Source organism: Urocitellus parryii, chromosome 7 (assembly GCF_045843805.1).
Source record: "Urocitellus parryii isolate mUroPar1 chromosome 7, mUroPar1.hap1, whole genome shotgun sequence".
Lineage (NCBI taxonomy): Eukaryota > Metazoa > Chordata > Mammalia > Rodentia > Sciuridae > Urocitellus > Urocitellus parryii.
Genome location: NC_135537.1, coordinates 9,181,246 through 9,200,546, shown reverse-complemented (window position 1 = coordinate 9,200,546; position 19,301 = coordinate 9,181,246). Strand labels below are relative to the sequence as shown.

At 34.5% G+C, this 19,301-nt stretch overlaps 1 protein-coding gene across 14 annotated transcripts in view; it reads left to right on the top strand.

Annotated features, from left to right (window-relative positions):
* Nucleotides 1-19,301, top strand: part of Phf20l1 (PHD finger protein 20 like 1) — a 69,904-nt gene that overhangs the window by 34,947 nt on the left and 15,656 nt on the right. For all 14 annotated transcript variants that reach the window (XM_077801401.1, XM_026407024.2, XM_077801410.1 and 11 more), the window contains 5 exons: nt 1,746-1,934; nt 2,192-2,398; nt 7,359-7,415; nt 8,611-8,718; nt 17,952-18,116. In XM_077801401.1, coding sequence (XP_077657527.1) covers nt 1,746-1,934; nt 2,192-2,398; nt 7,359-7,415; nt 8,611-8,718; nt 17,952-18,116 — 726 coding nt within the window. The remainder of the gene's footprint in view (nt 1-1,745; nt 1,935-2,191; nt 2,399-7,358; nt 7,416-8,610; nt 8,719-17,951; nt 18,117-19,301) is intronic.

Below are 19,301 nucleotides of genomic sequence, written 5' to 3'. Positions count from 1 at the left end.
TCATTACAAAAAACAAACAAACAAAACCTACTCTTCCCCAAAAAACAGAGATAAAGAAAAGGCCCATGTAGATATTTTTACTTAACTCCTAACACTATTCCTATGGATAGGTTTAGTTAGTATCCCCACCTATCTATAATCTTCTGAAATACATTTTATTTATTTTTGTTAACGGTGCAGACTTGAATTTGGACTTTTTAATGAAATGAGAAGAATGCCTCCTTGACTATATTTTTAAAGGTTTTTGCTGTTTCAGTACTACTGATCTTTCAAGAATTAACTTAGACTTCTGAAAAAGTCTTCTTTCAACATGGATTTGATTATATACGAGACAAAATTTATGTAGAGCCAGAGTTTCTCATATTAGTTTCATATTTCAGGCTAGAGATGTAAAAAGCAGTTATTTGGAAAGTTACTGGGTAAATGACACTTTTCTTTAGCTCTTTATAACAACAAATGAATTAATAACATCATCAATAAATGAATATGATACATTTCCTTATGATCTATTCCACATTGTGCCTTAAGAACAAAGATGTTGGCATTGAGAAAACTTTTGATTGATTAAACATAGTAACCTCTTTTTCTGTAATTTGCCATATTTTTCAGTTTGGGATCAAAATTTATTTTTTGTCTTTGTTTTTGCTTTGTTCTTTAAATGAGTCAGAAGAAAGGATGGGAACAAAAACTAAAGTGTTTCCTCAAAATCTTCATTCCAGTATGGCACTTATATAATAATGTCACTAGAAGCACTTTATTTTGAAATTGCTTTATATCTTAGTATTATGACCATAGTATCATAGCAATTGAATTATATTCTTTATCTTTTTCCCATTATCACAATGTCTTTTTCATTTTGATTGTTACAAATTTTTCTTAAATACCCAAAATATCAACTTCTTTATACCACTCTGTTTTCTAAATTAGCATGAGTATATTGGCCTACGTAATTCTGCCTATTCAAACCATTCTGTATGCAAGTAAGAGTAAGAAGAAATCTCAAATAAAAAAAAAAGGGAGATTTCCAAACATTTGTATTATATCATTAAAAGACATTTAAATGACTATGTAAGTTGTTTAAAAAAAAAAAGTAAGGGCAAGAATAGTGTCTTTTAAAAATTCTCATTATTTGCTCAAAATGAATAATTTGTTTGTGTTCATTTTTTTTTAATGAATCAGGCCCAGACATATATTTATAAAAAATCCATTTGGGGGGATGAAGATGGGATAGTTATTTACATTAGTTTTACTTTATCAGGAAAAGCAAAACACTGACCATAATGTGTCTTAAGAATTTTGTCTCCTCTGTCCCCTGCCTTTTTTTCCCTTAGATTGTCTAGATTTGGAATGTAGCAAAAGAGTATATATACATATAAAAGATATATACGTGTATATATCTCGTGCTTTTGCTATAAAGAGACTACTTTCCCAAAGGAAAAATGGGAGTTTACACAATGATCTGCAGTTAGAGAATTGACTATAGTCTGTCACTGGGGGGAGCAACTTGAAATTAGTTTCCATTTTATTTTCCTTTAGTTGAGATTTTAGAATTTTTGATTAACTCATTTTGTGAATACGGCACACTTTTTGCCTTTGATTACCTTTGGAACATGCCATTCCTTGTGGATATCTTATAACAACACCAAAGGGCAGAATGTGAATCATTTTTCCCATTTATCTCCTTAAATATTATAAGATGATACTGGTATGTATCTGCTTCGTGAACATTGAAGATCTTTTTCTAGGTCCTCCACAGCCTGTGAATCCCCCTAGACCTTGCAAGCATAGTGAGCGGAGAAGAAGATCTCAGCGGTTAGCCACCTTACCCATGCCTGATGATTCTGTAGAAAAGGTTTCTTCTCCCTCTCCAGCCACTGATGGAAAAATATTGTCCATCAGTTCTCAGAATCAGCAAGAATCTTCAGTACCAGAGGGTAAAGTATATTGATTTCCTATAGAACCAAACATAAAGGAAGATAAAGAAAAAACTAAAATATAAAGATTATTAGAATGTTAAAAATTTCTGCTTTTCCTTTCTTACATCTTTTAGGATTTATAAGCACTTTATTCTACAAATATTATCAGGTGCCTTCTTTGTGCCAGGCATATTTAAATACCACTAATCCGTATTGATAGTAATGGGGCCATTTTCTCTATGTTAATATTATGTTACATTCTTTATTTTATGTAGTGCCTGATGTTGTACATTTACCACTTGAGAAGATGGGGCCCTGTCTCCCTCTTGACTTAAGTCGTGGTTCAGAAGTTGCAGTGCCACTAGCTCCTGATTCATCTCTCCACAATGAATGTTCCAGGGCAGAAAAGGAAGATACACAGAGGCTTAGCAATCATTCTTCCAAAGCAGTGACTGATGGGCGAGGAGCTCCAGCAGCAGCAGGTAGGGAGAACTTACAACAGGCTCGTTGTGACTGGGTATAAGCATTTTCATTCCTAGATGATTTCTTTTCATAAATACCTACAGGTAATATATGGAGGATAGTTTCTGTTGGTTTAAAACTTCTTTGATGAGATCACTTTCTTTATCATTATTCCCTGGACTTGTTTCTTTCCTTGTCACTCATAGCTTTTACCTGCTTCTTTCTTATATATTTACTTCTAATTAGAGTTATTAGAGCTCATTATAATTAAGGAAATTCTGACTTGTGGAGCTAGAAGTTACTTAATGGGATCAAATCTTAGGTTTGAAAACTTTAATAGAATTTAATAATTAAGAAGCACTTAGTTTGAATTTAACCTTATACCTGTATCTTACCTGTAATTCCATAGTTAGGAGCAGAATCCCCAGATACAGTGCAATTTGTCATTGTTATTTGGGGAGTCTAATATGTAAAATCAGAATGCTTAACAGTTTTTGGATGATTTTCTATTTTTTTTTTTTTTTGTAATCTGAAAGCATTTTTGGAGGTATTTTATCAAGTTGAGTTTCTAAATCTAACAGTGTTAATTCATAATTTCCATATATGGTTGCATTATTTTATTTATAAGTTTCACAGAATTATAACCATGTAAAGAATATGTGTGTGTGTAAACTTTTTAAAAAGCAAATACTAGTTTCAGATGTTTTTCTAGTAAATTATTGATTTGGAGTTGGATAGGTGAAAGAGGTCTGACTTGAGTCAGTTCTGAAGTGGAGAACATAGAGCAGTTTTTTGATTTGCAGCCAGGTGTATTGGTGATAATGGTATTTAACAGCATCTTGCATGAAACCACTTTATCAGCTCCTTAGATGAAGTGTGAGGCTTGATGCTACTTGCTCTTTTCTAGTTGTGGTGTATATTGAAATAAAATGATAGAGGTGACTTGAGAAACATATACTTATTCTGAATTTATTGCCTTTAATTCTTTCACAGTAAAGATGTTACTATTAAATATACAATATTTACAATTCTACTTCATCTGTAAAGATTAAAGTATTTTACACATGATAGTTTTTCCTTATTTTGTTTTAAAATAAAACAGGAATCACATCTGAAGACTTGAAAGTTTTGAAATATTTCCTATGATTTCTTAAATATGGTCCATTGTCTTTGGACATTTTTTTCTAAGTTTGGTTTTTTCCTTAGGGCACTGAATTTTTCTTTTCCCCCTTTCCACAATATTTTTTAATTATCATTAACCTTTTGGGATATTTTTCCTGATGAAGGTCTTATGTAATTTTTTAACATTCTGTCACTTGTTACTGTATCAAATAGATGAAAAAACATGTTGAATTTATAATGATATGTATCCATTGGAAAAAGTTATTTTTAGATGTGCATGTGAAAATATTAATATTTTTCTTGATATACGAACTTTCTGATACTGGTAAGACTGAACTATAGATCAATACAAGTGGCTATACAATTACTAAGAGTATTATGTTACCCAGATTATACATATCCTAAAATATCAGAGTGATAATTATGCATGGAAATGTTTTACCCAGGTGATTCTGCTCCTTATTAACTTAGTCTCTCTTTTTTCCCGAATTTTGAGCATATTTATAGAGATGCACCTGACTACCTTGGGATGTGGTTCTTATTCTTCATCGTGGCTAAAATATACTGGGTAGAGGGAATACACTCCAGTCTTTATTTCCTTTTTAAATAAAAAGTAGTAACTATTTTGGGAGTAAATGTAGTAAGATAGTTTCCTAGGAAAGTGGAGAGAAGTTTAGATTTATCATGTGATGGATCTTTAGATGTGTTCGTGGAAGACCCTCTGGCAGTTGGCACTTTAATTGCTTACATCAAGTAAGCAATGCATGGTCTTAAATGTTAATTACTGAAAGTAAGTTTAATTAAAAGATTATACATAGTATTTTTGAATTTATTTCTATGACCACTTTTTAAATTTTTTATCCTTTGGACGTAATGGAATTTAAGTCATATTCTAATTGGACAGCTTTTGATTAAAAAATATTAGCCTGTTTTGCTTGTACTGAAGTTATAAGTGATTTGCATGCTTTTTGCAGTATTTTTGTCATCTACCCTCTCTACACTCTTTTGTAGTATTTTGGAGTTCTTCTGCCTTCCAACTTAGTTTTAGAGTTGAGACACTAAGTTTTTATGTTATTGTTCTTTATATATATTTGGTTGGTTGTTATTCATCTAATTTATAAAAGAAATTTGGTTATTCTTTAATTTTAAAGCTTTTCTAGAAAGCATTATGTACCATAACACATCAGTGGCATTTTCTGGGTGGTTTTTGTTAATTTGAAACTCCTGAGGAATTTAGAATGATGAGAATATTAATTAATAACTGGGAAGTAGCTCAGCAAACAGGTCTTTTTTGTGTACAAAACACATGAGCAATGCTTAGCTTAACAGTGGTGTTGAAGTAGATGAGGTTATGCCAATGATCCAATCATTATATATACCTGTTCATAACAGGTTAAAATTTTGTTTTTCATTATTTTTCCAGTAGAGATAATGCATTTGCACTAATCCATCTACATTCTTCCACTGGGATGGATGGTAACATGACTAACCAAGGTTAGGAATGCTTATGTTGTCCCACATAGGCAAAAAAGAGTGATTGTAAATTTGTAAAACATTGATTTGGAAAACATTTATTTTCATTTTATTTGTCAGAGTGCTTTATTTAACAGAGCCAAACAATTTGAGTTATGGATACAGTCTCAGAAGAATTTAATTTTGTTAATGTCTGGGAATATAGAGTAGATCAAGTTTTTAAAAAAGTTCCCTTTTGTAAAAAACAAAATAACAACAAAAAAAATTTTCTTGTCTTCTAAGGAATCTTAGGTCCACACATATCTATTCTTCATCAAAATGTTTTCAGGTAGGGAACACTATACATGCACAAGATACATAATGTGCCCTAAGGAACTTAAGATCTACAAGTGACATAAAGCTAAAAATGAATAGTAACAGCAATTTTAATGTAAGATGTAAATCACTTAAGATGTATACGAGTACTGTTTGATAAAAGAAGAAAAGATTGTTCTTAGGAAGCTTTAGGCTGAGAGACGGCTTTTTAGATGATCTTGGCTAGGTTGACAGTAAATCCACAGAGCAGTGCTGGAAGAACCACCCACCTGACCTGTCTTCTTACTTTCTTTAAGCAAAAATTAAACAGATCAGCCTCCTTGAAACTCAACTTTTCATGTGTATGAAGTCTGCGGTCACTTTGGGCTCTAAAATGCTGAACATTTATCATACCATTAATGGTGCATTTGATGAAGCCCAACTTTATGTCAAAGAAAACATCATGATATGTTAGGATTATTAATTTTCATCTATTCTTAGAAATGATCATATTTTGTAAAGACATAATTGGGATTGTAAATTGTATGAAAATTATATGAATATAGTTTTAAATTTTTTTAGTTATAGCCCTGATTTGAAAGAAATACCTGTAGTAACAGATCTTCATTTTTCTCATTTTTGAGCAAGATAGTATATAAATATGGGATATTTAGGTATGTTTATCACAGAATATTTTAGTTAATGTGGATATAAACATTGGATTAACGTGTATATGAAGAATGTACCTGTATAACCTTATCAGGATGTTCATTATCAAGCCAGTAAATATTAGGTAATTTAATTTAGTTTAGTTTTAGCTGAAATTCATTAAGCTTTTCTTCATTTTCATTCAAAGTCGTATCTTGAATTAGTTTTTAAATGAAATGTTGATATAAGTAAATAAATATGTAAATTTCTCATTATAGTTAAAATAATCCATCTCTTCTTAGTAAACCCCCTATAAAGAGCCTGTGAATTATATTAATGATTGGTTAACAGACTTTTTTTCACTAAGGAAAAAACACATGTAGGTTTTATTAATATAGAGATTATTTAATATTGTATAATGTATTTAATGTAGGGATTGTTAGACTGAGTTAGTGTGATAAAAAAGCATGACAGAAAGAACCTAAAGTGACATTGGCTGATTTTAAAATGGCCTTAATTTCTATCCCAACATTAACTGTGAATTTACTAAGAGTCTTTTTGTTTTAAATTGTTTTTTAACTTACTTATCAGAATTGTTAAAACTACAACTGCAGACTTCATGATCTATCTCTACCCCTACCACAAATGTTTCTGGCTTCTACAGAGTCTGGGGTCGTTTCTTTTTTAAACTGAAGAGTCTGGGGTGGTTAGCCCTCATCTGGAAAGTTTGTTAAGGCAAGAAGAGGTTAAATATTAGCTTAAAAATTTTACATAGTTTGTTGAAAAATGGTGTATTTTAACGTGAAGTTTAATATTTCATTTGGATAGCCTGAGTTCATGTCAGAACTATAGAAGCAGAAATGGTACGTGGATCCACTACTCAAATATATTTTGGCACCTTCAAGATTGCCAAAGGCTGTGGTGCTATAGCAGACTTTTACTGGTGGCTTCAGACAGTTATCTTCATTGATGCTTATGGTTAATAGTAATTCTATTTCTTGAAATGCTGTTGTCTCAAAGTATTACCCTACTACAAAAGAGAACGTGAGAAAGAGTACTTATTTACTAGGCACTGGTCTGAGCATTTCACATATTTCGATTCACATAATCCTGATAAAAACACAAGTAGATCTTTATGTTTGACAAATAAGAAAACTGAAGTACAGAGACATTAAATGACATACTCAAGGCCTTATCTCTTAGAACATGGTAGAACCAGCATTGACACTGGGTAGTCTCAGGGAGCAAAAAATGACCCTTAACTTACTGGTTTTTGAAAGCAAGAAATTCCACCTTATTTCTTATTCTGGCAGTAAAATAACGTGGATCTTTAGAAACAAAGAGAATCTTATGTAGAGTTTTGTGAGCAATTATAATTGAAACCATTGCCCCATATTTCTAATCTTTCTAATTAAATTTACATCTTTTCTCCCTAATCTACAGGGATATTGAAAACAGAAAAAAAAGTGAAGTTGGAAGAAAAAAGCTCAACTGCATTTGGTATGAACAGAAAGTAATATTTAAGCAAAAGACTAGAAAGCTTGATAGAGGGAGGATGGAATCTTTCTCTTCCTTTTCCCTGTTAAAGCTGTATTATGTATACATGATCCTCCATTTTATTGCTTATCAGTGTTAGTTGGCTCCAGATATACCCTTTCTTTAGTACAGATTTTGTAATTTTATGTGTATTTATTGTTAGGAGAATCTGACTTCTCTGAGAAGTTGCTTTGTTTCTAAACATCTCCAGTTCAAATTATGGCTGTTTCAAAATAAGCCTTCACTTAATATTGTTGAGACTTAGAGGGTAGATTATACATTAGTCATTTCTTTTCAGGGTTTCTTCTTCAACATGTCTGATGAAAAGGTTGCTGAGTTTTCTACTGTCTTTTCTGTCTTCTGTGCTGTAATTATTAAAAAAGCATGCAGTAAAAAAAAAAAAAGCATGCAGTAATGGATTATAGTCTTACATTGTTCTTTAGCTTAAGAAATTGGAAGTTGGGCCACTGAAAGTTGGTCAAATGTGGTTGATAGATTGTGGGCCAAACCACTCTTAGTTGAACCATAGCTGCTAGAATATATTTGCTGATTTAATTTGAAATAAAATGTTCTAGGGTATCCATTTATGTAAGGTCCACAAATTGGGGGAAAGAATGCTTTAAAACTTTAAGGAAAAACAGTATAATGAAGTGTTTTTTTTCCTTTTTGTTTTCAGTCTTCATTCTTATAGACAGAGAAAGTGTTGGAAGATTAGGGCTATTTATGGATTAATTTATAAAAAAAAATTCTAAAGAACAGCCTATCTTTTTAAAAAAATCTTCTAATATTTTCTCAGTAAATGATGTATGGAAATGCTGATCCTCCTCTGTGAGGACTTTATTAAAAAATGGAGTTTAACTTCTTGCCACATGAGAATTGAATATATTACTCGTTTAAAGGTTTTAACCACTGTCTGTATTAACTTCAAGGTGTCAGGAATTGGGATTTCTCAGCACTGCTAATGAAGATCCCCTCTTATAGTCCAATAAACTAAGCAGGAGTTCCAGACTCATGACATGAGCAGTTTAATTGAATCCATCCACTCTGGGCAGGTGACTGGAATAGCTACTGAAGCCATAAATGCTGCTGTTAGGTTAAACCACAGAGGGACCACTCAGGATCATTCGTGATTACTGAAGTATTTGTTTTTATTGTTTAGGTAAGAGAAAAGAAAAGGATAAAGAAAGAAAGGAGAAGAGAGACAAAGATCACTACAAACCAAAACAGAAGAAGAAGAAGAAGAAGAAAAAGAAATCTAAGCAGCATGGTAAGTATGTTGATTGTTATTGTTGTTTCTTATATTCTGAGATTCTTTTAATTCTCCCGTTTTATCAAAATCAAGATGTAACAAAAGATCCCTGTGTTTTGACAACTGAGATATTCTTGAAACTTCACATTTTCTTGTAATTTCAAAAACATACACCTCTGTTTTACCAGGGTCTGTAAATTAATTACTGTAATGGTTAGGCTTTCATTTTCAGCATTACGGTACACTAGATACTCTGACTAAGCACTTTCCAAATACCAAAGGAATAATTTTCCTTTATAGAGTCACTTAACTTTCCAGAATGAGGGAGAAATACAGATTAAAAAAAAAAAAAAAAAAAAAAAAAAAAAACTTAAGATGAAATTCGCTACGAGCACTCCATCTCTAAAGGAAATCCTGAAGGATATACTTAAAGGGAGAAGGAAAATGATGAAGAGGAAGACTGAGATGCCAGGAGACATGATGAGCTTGGCTAAATCTGAACATTGTCTGTGTAATCATAGTTTGATTTATTGGGAAAACAAAATGAAATTAATTATAAAGAACAAAAATACATAATAATGGCTCATAGGTTGGGAGGCACATCCTTGTATTTCATTGTCTTTAAGCTCCTTTTGTTGATTGGAGGAGCACCAGACTTGTGGCTTATAGGTTCAATACATTAAATATACATTTTAAAATTTCTCATGTAAGTATTAAAGAATAGAAGCTCAGGGTATAATTTCTATAGTAAAAGGAAGAAAAAATGTAATGAGTATACCATCCACATCCAAAGAAGACAGTAAGAGAGAAAAATATAAATTACAAAATAAGATATTATAAATAAATCCAAATATATCACTATTTATAATCATATCAGAAAGATTATTATAGTAGATTTTAAAATCCAGTCCTCTTTTATTTACAAAAGATGTATGTAAATATAAGGATGGAGAAAATTGAGAAATGTTGGGGGAAAAGTATGGAAAAAATTTGGTAAGTAAATAATGACTAAAAATAGAAATTAGAGTAGATGTATTATTAACAGGTAGTCATTAAGGCAAAAATTATCCTAGACATTAGAGGTTAACATGACATGATAAAGATTCAGTTCTCTTTATATTTTATTATATAAAATACCTACATTTTATCATTGAATAATTTCATCATATTGATGTTAGATAAATTAACAAAAGTGAAAAATGTTCTATAAGATAAAAGAGGTGGTACCTTACCCATGTTGTGAGTGACAGGTCCATGCAGACACTGCAGGTTCTGAATGTGTGATTTTCTCAGACACACATGGTTCTTAAAACTGACCACATGAGACAGGTTTAAGCAAACCTTAGCAAATGGTAGAAATTGGTATAATATAGACCTGTAGTTTCTGATCACAGTATTATCACAGAACCAGTATCAAAAAGATAAGAGCCCTGAATATTTAGAAATTAGGCAACATAGTTCTAAATAATTCATGGATCAAACAAAAAGTCCAAAGGGTAGATAAAAAAAATGTGAACCTGAAAGATGATGGGAATATTGTATGTTAAAACTTTGTGAGTGTAGTACAAGGACACACAAACAAAATGTATTGTCATACAGGTGTATAGGAAAGGAAAAACAGCAGCGAGGCTTGCTACTTAAGAAGTTAAAAGATCAAGAATAAATCCAAAAAACAAGAGTCTAGTTTAAGCATATGAACAAAATTTATTGAACTAAAAAATGCTAAAAAGAATTTTAAAATGCCAAATTTAATTATTTAAAAAACTAAAATAATCAACAAGACTCAGAAAAAAAGATGAACCATACAAATAAACATTAGGAATGAAGAGAACATAATTACAAATGCTCCAGACTTTAAGATGATGCTATAAACAACTTTATACCAAGAACTTTAAAGGTTAGAGGAAGGTTTGGAGAACTGCCAGAAATCAAACTCAGAAAGAAGGTATAAACCTTAGTAGTCTCCAAATTTTAAAAGAAGTTTAATCAGTATTTTAAGATCTTAAAGGAAAAAAAGACAGGACCAGAATGTTTTGTTGCTAAGTTTTATCAAAACTAAAACAAGAGAAAACTTCAAAATTTAGAAAAAGAATAATCCCATAGTGGGTACATAGGGCCCCCATCATAAATATATATCCACATCCTAATACTTATTACCTGTGAATGTGTATGTATTTAGGAATAGGATCTTTGCTGAAGTGATGAACTAGATTATATCAGAATAAGACATCAGGATTTAATGTTGGATCCTTAAATATGGGGCTTTAAGACCCCCAGAGATGAAGAACAAGTGAAGGTGGAGGCAGAGTTTGGAGTAATTCAGCCCTAGGCCAAGCTGGTACTGCCAGAAGGAAGGATTGTGCCCTGGAGCCTTCAGAGGAGTGCAGTTCTATCAACCAAGACCTGATTTTGACTTCTGAACTTAAAAACTTTGAGAGAATGAATTTCTGGTGTTTTTTTCTTTTTTTTGTTGTTGTTGTTTTTTAATATACTTGGAATTGAATTATACAGGGTCTCACTGAGTTGCTTAGGGCTTCACTAAATTGCTGCTGCTGGCTTTGAACTTATGATCCTCCTGGCTCAGCCTCCTAAGCTGCTGGGATAACAGGTGTATACTACCATGCCTGTCAAATTTCTGTCTTTTTAAGCCACCAAATTTGTGGTTCTCTCTTGTGGCACAGAGAACCACTTCATGAAATTCACCACATTAAGAGGTAAAGGAGAACAAACGTTACTGTCTATAAATTTCAACACCTATATGCACTTTGGTTTTTATTAATACTGTGAATAGCTGAGTATAAAATCTTATTTAGAAACATTATAGGCCTAAGTAAAAGTAAGAAAATCCATATTCATGGTTTGGAAGATTCAATATTGGAAAGATGTCAGTCATGTTAAATAGATGTATGTATTCAGTGCTGATTCTAAAACTTAAAATGGAAGAATAAAGACCCAGAAATAATATAGTTACTCTTGAGATAGAAGAAGATTGACTATTCAGCTATAGTTATTAAGGTGCTCTGGTATTTTGGAGGAATATATGTAATGATCAAGGACAAAATAGATAGTCCAGATCAAATCCATTATATTTGTACAGATTTTCTGTTGAAGATTTAATGGGTAAAGGATAAAGATTACTAAGTGGCAGACCAATTTGTTATTAAGATGGGGGTAGAAAAATGAAAATGCATTCTTTTCTCATACCATACACAAAAATAATTTCAGGCATTGTGGAGAGAAAATTGTAAAGCTTTGAAGGACAGTATGTGAAAATATTTTTATGATCTTTATTTAGGCAGGGTAGAATTTCTAAACAAAAAATGCTAGCCCTGATGGGAAAAGTTGAAAATATGGCTAGACTGAAATTAAGAAGTTTTGTTCATCAAAAAATAGAGTGAAAAGACAACCTGCAAACCACAAGAAATGTAACACGTATATCTGACAAAAAAGATTAATATTTTGAATATATTTCTACTCTTCTGAATCAAAAATGGAAGTGACACAGAATGAAAAAGGGCAAAAGACTCTAGCAGGTTCTTCACAGAGACAGAAACCTCAGGTGGATCATAGTAAGATGTTCAGGGTAGTGAGAGGCTGGCTAAATGCAGTTTGTAGAACATAGTGAAGTATATTTCATACCTGCCATGTTGCAAAAATTACAAGGTAAATACTTCAGATGTTGTTAAGGAATGGAAACAAGTATACAATTACAGTGTAAAATAGGGTGAGTGCCATGTGCCCTGAAAGTTCCTGAGGAAACTCACATGGTGCTGTGGAGCATGCACAGCCAGCTCTCCCGTAAGACACTGTGTCCCTTCAGCAGGGTCACTCCATGGGCTGAAAAGCCTAATTACATCTATAGGACTCTCCGGGGCAGGATGTTAAGCTGAAAATCCGGTCCCTTAAGAGAACATAATTCTATTCAGGTCAGGATTAAAATGTTATCATACTAAACAGTATTGTATTAGTGATTGATTATGTGGGAGAGCAAGAGAATGATGAACAATAATTCAGAAAATTACTACCTCTGAGGTGGGAAAGGGATGTTTTATCAGTTCATATTGGAAAGTGACACAAAGAAGGCTTTAAAAATGGTGAGTTTTTCCTTCAACTTCAGGATTGGTGCCTGAGTATTTTGTCGTATTGATTGTCTTTATGTCATGCTCATTTTTTCATATTCATTAAACATTTAATAAAATGAGTTTTAAAAGATTTAAATGTATAAAGGTTGCCAGGCATTGCTGTAGTGGGTAATCATGATTGGGAAATTCTTCAGATCTCAACTTTCTGTGTAGTCCAAAAATAACATCTAATTTTCCCACAGTATGTGAGGTTCCTATATTCTCTAAAGCTGCCAGAGTAAATATGAAGATAGAGGATCACAGTGAGATTGACAAGATTGAAACCACTTTTCAGGGAGAGAGTCTTAAACATTTCCATGCACTCCTGTGCCTCCCTTGCTTCTCAAGTCTTTCCTCCTACTCTTCTACCCTTCCCCAGCCCATTCCTGGCCCCTCCACGTATTACCTAAGAGCCCTGTCAACAAAAAGTCATTAACCATAAACTCTGATTACCAAATACCCTCCTATGAGTGATGCGTCATAAGCTTCAGACTGCAGATAAAACTGCCTGATGAACTCTCTACTAATCCGTCTCTGGGGGATGAGCCCAGCCAGGTGCTCCAGTGGAAACCCTGAATCCTCCCACTAGGAGCAGCTAGTTGTTTAAGCCATATGATGCTGCATCAGTGAACTGAGGCCTGCTCCAGGCTGCAGTGCCAGTCACAGAATCTTACATGCTATAACCTGGGAAGTTTGGGGGAAAGATAACAGTGGAGAGCTGATTAAAAAAAAAAAAAAAAAAAAAAAAACACCAAAAAACCAGAATAAGAAAGGAGCCACACTTGGTGGCAAAGGGTGGGGTAGAGAGGGCTTGTGAGAAGGCTACAAGTGGTAACTTGAAAGAAACAAGAGTGACTAGAATCACAGAGAAAAACTGCAAAGAAAACTTGCATCTTAGAATAGTGATCAGCCCTTAACTTTAGTAACCTTTACAACAACCCTTTTAAAATATAGCACTTTAAATTACATATAGATATTTGTATATATCTGTATCTGTATATTTAATGAAACAAGAAGAACCTTGTACTTTGTTTATGTTTTAAAATTAGGCCTGTAAATTAACATTCTTGCTTTGTCCAAGGCATCCTGGTAAATGCTAATGATGCACAGAAGCATTGCTATTTGTAAACACAGGTGTTGAGTCTGGTAATCACCAGCATCTTTGTAATTAATTATTCCATTTCAGGAAAATTTATTCTGGGCTGTTTACATTCATTTGGAAGTGATACTTTCCCCCAGATGATTAGAAGAGTGATATTTAAGTGGGAAGTATGGGGTTTTCAGTAATTTTAAAAATGTAAAGTCATCTTAATGTTTAAGAATTCGCAGTATTACCATCTGAGGTTCCTACTAGAAAATGTTTCTTGGTGTACAAGTAGCACCATGAGGGATTTTTAAACACCTTTTATTCAGAACTCATAATATTTTTTTTAAAGAGAGAGAATTTTAATATTTATTTTTTGGTTTTCAGCAGACACAACATCTTTGTTTGTATGTGGTGCTGAGGATCAAACCCGGGCTGCACGCATGCCAGGCGAGAGCGCTACCACTTGAGCCACATCCCTAGCCCAACAACTCATAATATTTTGCATATCGTGCTTGTATTCATTATGTACCAAACACTAAGCATTCAATACATATTAATTCATTTAATCCTCATGCTAACTGTACAGTAGTGCTTGACAGCTGCATTTTACAGTTAACTATAGCAGAGAGAAAGAGAGTCTTCTAATTTGGCATAGGTAACAAACAGTGACAAGCAAATTTACACCCGATGGAGTGGTTCAAATTTTAATTTGTACCACTGAGCTATATTAATTTTACCTCCTAAACTTTCAGGATTGTGTATCAGACTGTATTCTTCCTTCAACAAGTTTTTACCTATATTTCTTGGCATACTAAGTTTTTATTCTTGTATATTATTCAGTTAAATGAGATTGCAGAGGCAGCAGTTTGGCTAAGTAATTCTTCACAGCTATTCCATATACTACTATTGGGTTAGGACATTGTGATGACCAGAACTAGTTTACAAGCTATAACGTTAACATCAGGTTCAGTCTGTGAGGATGAGGAATTGCCATATTGGGGTTTATTAGTGATATCTTTACCAGTTTTTATTTTTGTTACTTTGCTCACTATCTTTTTCTTGTCCCTGTTAACATGAAACCGAAAGTATAAAGAGGTTAAAAAGAGCTAGAGCTAGAAATGCAGAGATTCAAAACACTGTATAGTAAAACCAGAGGTTCCCTGACAAGAGCTAGTGAGCACACAGATTGGTGTTTGGTACAAGTGATAAGCATGTGCAGGTATCTCCCAGAAAGGTGTAACCTGGTGATGAGGGTGGCACAAAATAAATCCATTTAAAATTCATAAAAGCTGAGGTGATGGAGAAAAGGGGGTCAGTGTAGGAGATTACTCTGCTATAAGCCTTGAAACAGCAGAAGACTCTTGATTCATAGTAGCCAGAGAGTTTAGGAGTAGGATGCAGTTAGTATGCCAAAGGCCAAAATAATTCATTTATTTGAGAGTATAATGGTAGGGTGATTTAATATCAGCCATGTTTTACTTTTAGCACCAGACTGTGATTCCTGTCATTATTTTTACAGACTCCTCTGTTTGCTTCCCTGAGAGGGTAGCATAGAATGTAGTATTTAGAGGGCAGCTTTGGAAAGGTTTCAAATCTTTCTCTCTCTCACAATTTCCTCATTTCTAAAATGGTAGTGATCATTTTGACTGTGAATATGTATTATCAATATTAGATAGGATAATCATTGAAACATACATGACACAGTACCTGGCATTTAATAGATGCCCTTCCCCTACCTGTGCCTGGGTACCTTAGTGTTGGTCAGGCTGCAGTGTTACTGTAAGCCTCAAAGAGGCAGAAGAGCACAATGGCTGTTGTCTGATGGCATCAGCAGCATCCCAGTGTTTCTGTTCCCCATTGCTGGGCCTGAGGTCCAGAATCTGGGCCTTCGTAGGCTTTCCAAGTAGTGCATGCTTGCTTTAAATGTGTAAATCTACCCATAGCGCTTCTTGGTTAAGAGTAAGGCTCCTGGAGTCAGTCCATCTGGATTTGAATGTTTTCTTTACCATTGATAGCTGAGTGTTCATGGACAATTTACTTAACTTGTTCTGCCTATTTTTGATTTGTGAAATAGTACTAGCAGCTGACCTTCTCTTATTGGATGGTTGTGAGGATTAAGAGTTAGTATATAGAATGTGCTTAAATTTGTTTTCAGCACAGAGTGGCTATGCTCTGGTGTTGTTATGATTACCCGGTAAGTTTCCCAAGGCTGCCATCACAGATGACTATAATGCATGTTTGTTTCCTTCAGAGTCGGAGGTCAGATGTCCAAAATAGGTTTTACTGGGCTAAAATCAGTAGCAGCAGTACTGCATTTCTTTGTGGAGTTCAAGGAGCAGTCTCTGTCTTTGTCTTTTCTAGTGCTGCATTTCTTGGTTCCAGTCCCCTCTCACCCTCAAATCCAGCATTGGCCAGTGAAGTCTCATCACTTTATTATAACACTGGCTCTTTTGTCTTCCTCTCTTACTTTTAAAGACCTGTGGGATTCCTTTGGGTAATTCAGCTGGGTAGTTTAATTTCATCTACAGCCTTAAATTCCCCCTTGCTATGTTCTTTGAAATATTTCCGGGACCCAGAGACTAGGACAGAGGCGTGTGTAGGAACTGTTTTTCTGCCTACTTCACTGCCAGCTTCCACTAAATGCTCAGTTCTGACCCGTGTTATTACTACACTTCTGTCGTAAACTTGCTTTTCCACTTTCTTTTTCTACCTTTTCTCAACTCCATCCACTCTTCTCTCCTTTTATTTATTTTCTAACCTATCTCAATGACATCATTTGCTTCACACTCAGTTGAGGAGACAGACACACCAGGTGGAAACTTACTCTTCTTCGATCACATGTACACACCTCCCTGCATGTGTGCATCCTCTCCTTTGCCTGTATTAGTATGGAAGGAATGTTTGTCTCTCTTCTGAGAGTCCCATTTCTTAGCACCATCACCCATGCTCCTGCATCTTTAGATTCATGTAGATGATGTGTGTATAGGTTCTCCCATCTTAAAAAGACATGCTCTGCATTCACATTCCTCTGGTTTCTCTGTCTCCTGATTATTCTCTAGCCCCATCTTGGACTTGCTTTCATCACTATTTACTGAAACAGAAACCTGGAAGTCCCTCTTGATGATACCATCTCTGCTATCTGCCTCCTATCTATAATATCACTCATCTTTCTTGATATCCTCACTTTCCTCTCAGCTGCCATCATCTCTGTCCAAGCCACCATCAAGTTTTGCCTGGATTGCTGCTGAGAGCTCTGACTTAGTGCCTTCATTCTACCACTGAGCAATCAGAAGTAGTATTGGGCTTGTGTCACATCCTGTCACCCTTATAACCTTCAGTAGCTTTTTATTACCTTAGAATAAAACTAAAAACACTTGTAACCTGATGTGGCCACTGTCAGTCCAGCTTCATTTCTTATCTCCAGCCTCAGTCTCACAGTTGTCAGGTAGATGTGCCGTGTGCTCCTAGGCTTCATAGCCTTCCTCAGTGCCTAGAATCGCACTCATTCCCTCAGACTGCATGGGGCTCTTTCCCCTTGTGTACATCTACAAGATTCATCCCAAGCTGAGAAGAACACAGCTTTGACAGAGCTTTTCCAGGACCAGTTGATTTCTTTCAGAGGCTTTTTGCTTGAAATATTTATTGATCAAATTATCACTATAATACTGCGCTAGACATTAGGAGAACCTCTTAACAAAACTGCAAAAAAAGAAAAAGAATAATTTCATTTTGCATATTTTACCACACACATAGCTATGATTATAATGGAGCATAACAGAAATAATCATTTTTCGTGTCTGGACCACCTGACAAGAGTTTACTCTGGTGCCAGTTAGAACCTAGGGATCCCTGCTGAGTGTGCTGCATGGGGTGTACTGATTTCCTGATCAGATGCATCATTAGCTAGCTGTTCTCAGATGAGAGGAGGTGGTAGTGTGATTGTTTTACATACCCTGAAACATGACTTCCTCATGATTTTTGTAGTGACCTTTCTTGATTACTTGATACTTTATTAATATGTCTTTGTGTATCTTATGTTGCAGACTATTCAGACTATGAAGACAGTTCCCTAGAATTTTTGGAAAGGTGCTCTTCTCCACTAACTCGATCTTCTGGGAGTTCTCTGGCTCCGCGAAGCATGTTTACGGAGAAAACTACAACCTATCAGTACCCCAGGGCAATTCTGTCCGTTGATCTTAGTGGTGAAAGTATGTGTAACTGTGTAATGGTTAAAAAAAGACTACATTCCTAACTGTGGAATTAAGAATATTGAAAAAGTTATTACATAAACTAATAGGAAAATCGCAATATTAGAAATATGAGCTGTATTTTAATTTGTATAAAGTAAAACTGGCTTTTATACTTCGTGGTGAAAAAGAGAATCAAGCAACTAATACCAGTGTCTACTATATATAGTCCTTCTATTGGTGCTTTTACATATATATCCATATTCTTTTCTACTAACTTAGAAAGCAGTATTGTTATCCACATTTTATAAATAAAACAAGCAAAGGCTTATGGTAATTTTATGGTTGATCAGTGTTAGAATTAAAACTTGAACTGAGGTCTTCATTAGCTCCAGAGATAATGTTTTTTCTCCAGATATTTAGCATAATTTTTAAAATGTACTTTAGATCTGTAACCAAAGATTTGGGACTGTGCTCAGGTCAGGGATTTGTGCACAGTCAGAAATTAGGCCCCATCAGGGTGAAAAGAGCACTAGCTTTGGAATTTTCAGATCCTCCTCCAAGTCTGCTCCTGATAGTGGAAGGTGATGCTGACTCCTACAACTCCTTCTAATCCTAAAGCAGTAGGAGGAGAGACTTTCCCACCTCTAGACACTGGGGGCAGTGGCTTCACAGTAGAGCTGTAGCACAGTAGGGACCAAAATCTGGATGAGAGGTAAATACCAGAGGCTTCATTTTTGATATAGCCCAGGGATCCTTGTGGGTGAGCTTGCTTCCTTAACCCTTCTCCGTGCCCTAGATGGTAGATACTAGGTTTGGTTTTCTTTTGCGCTGTTACTGCTGGCTCTCTTCCAGGCCTAACTCCTTCCTGGCTCTCTGTGGAGAAGAGCATATTCTTCCCTTTACTATGAAATAAGCACACAGCACTTTTAAGACATTAGGGAAAGGATTAAGAAACATGATCTCCCTGCCCCTCTGCCTTTTGCCAACAAGCACAAGTTACTTTTTTTCGTATTGGGTCCAATGGTTCTGAACACCCAGGTGTACATAATAATCATTGCTGTAGTGCTTTTAAAATACTCTGATCCTGGGTCCTACCACAATTAAATGAGATTTCTGGGAGGATCCTGCCAAAATATAGTTTCTGGGCAGGGTTTAGAAATCACATAGGAACACCCATACCATGAGCCATCAAGATTTGAAGAT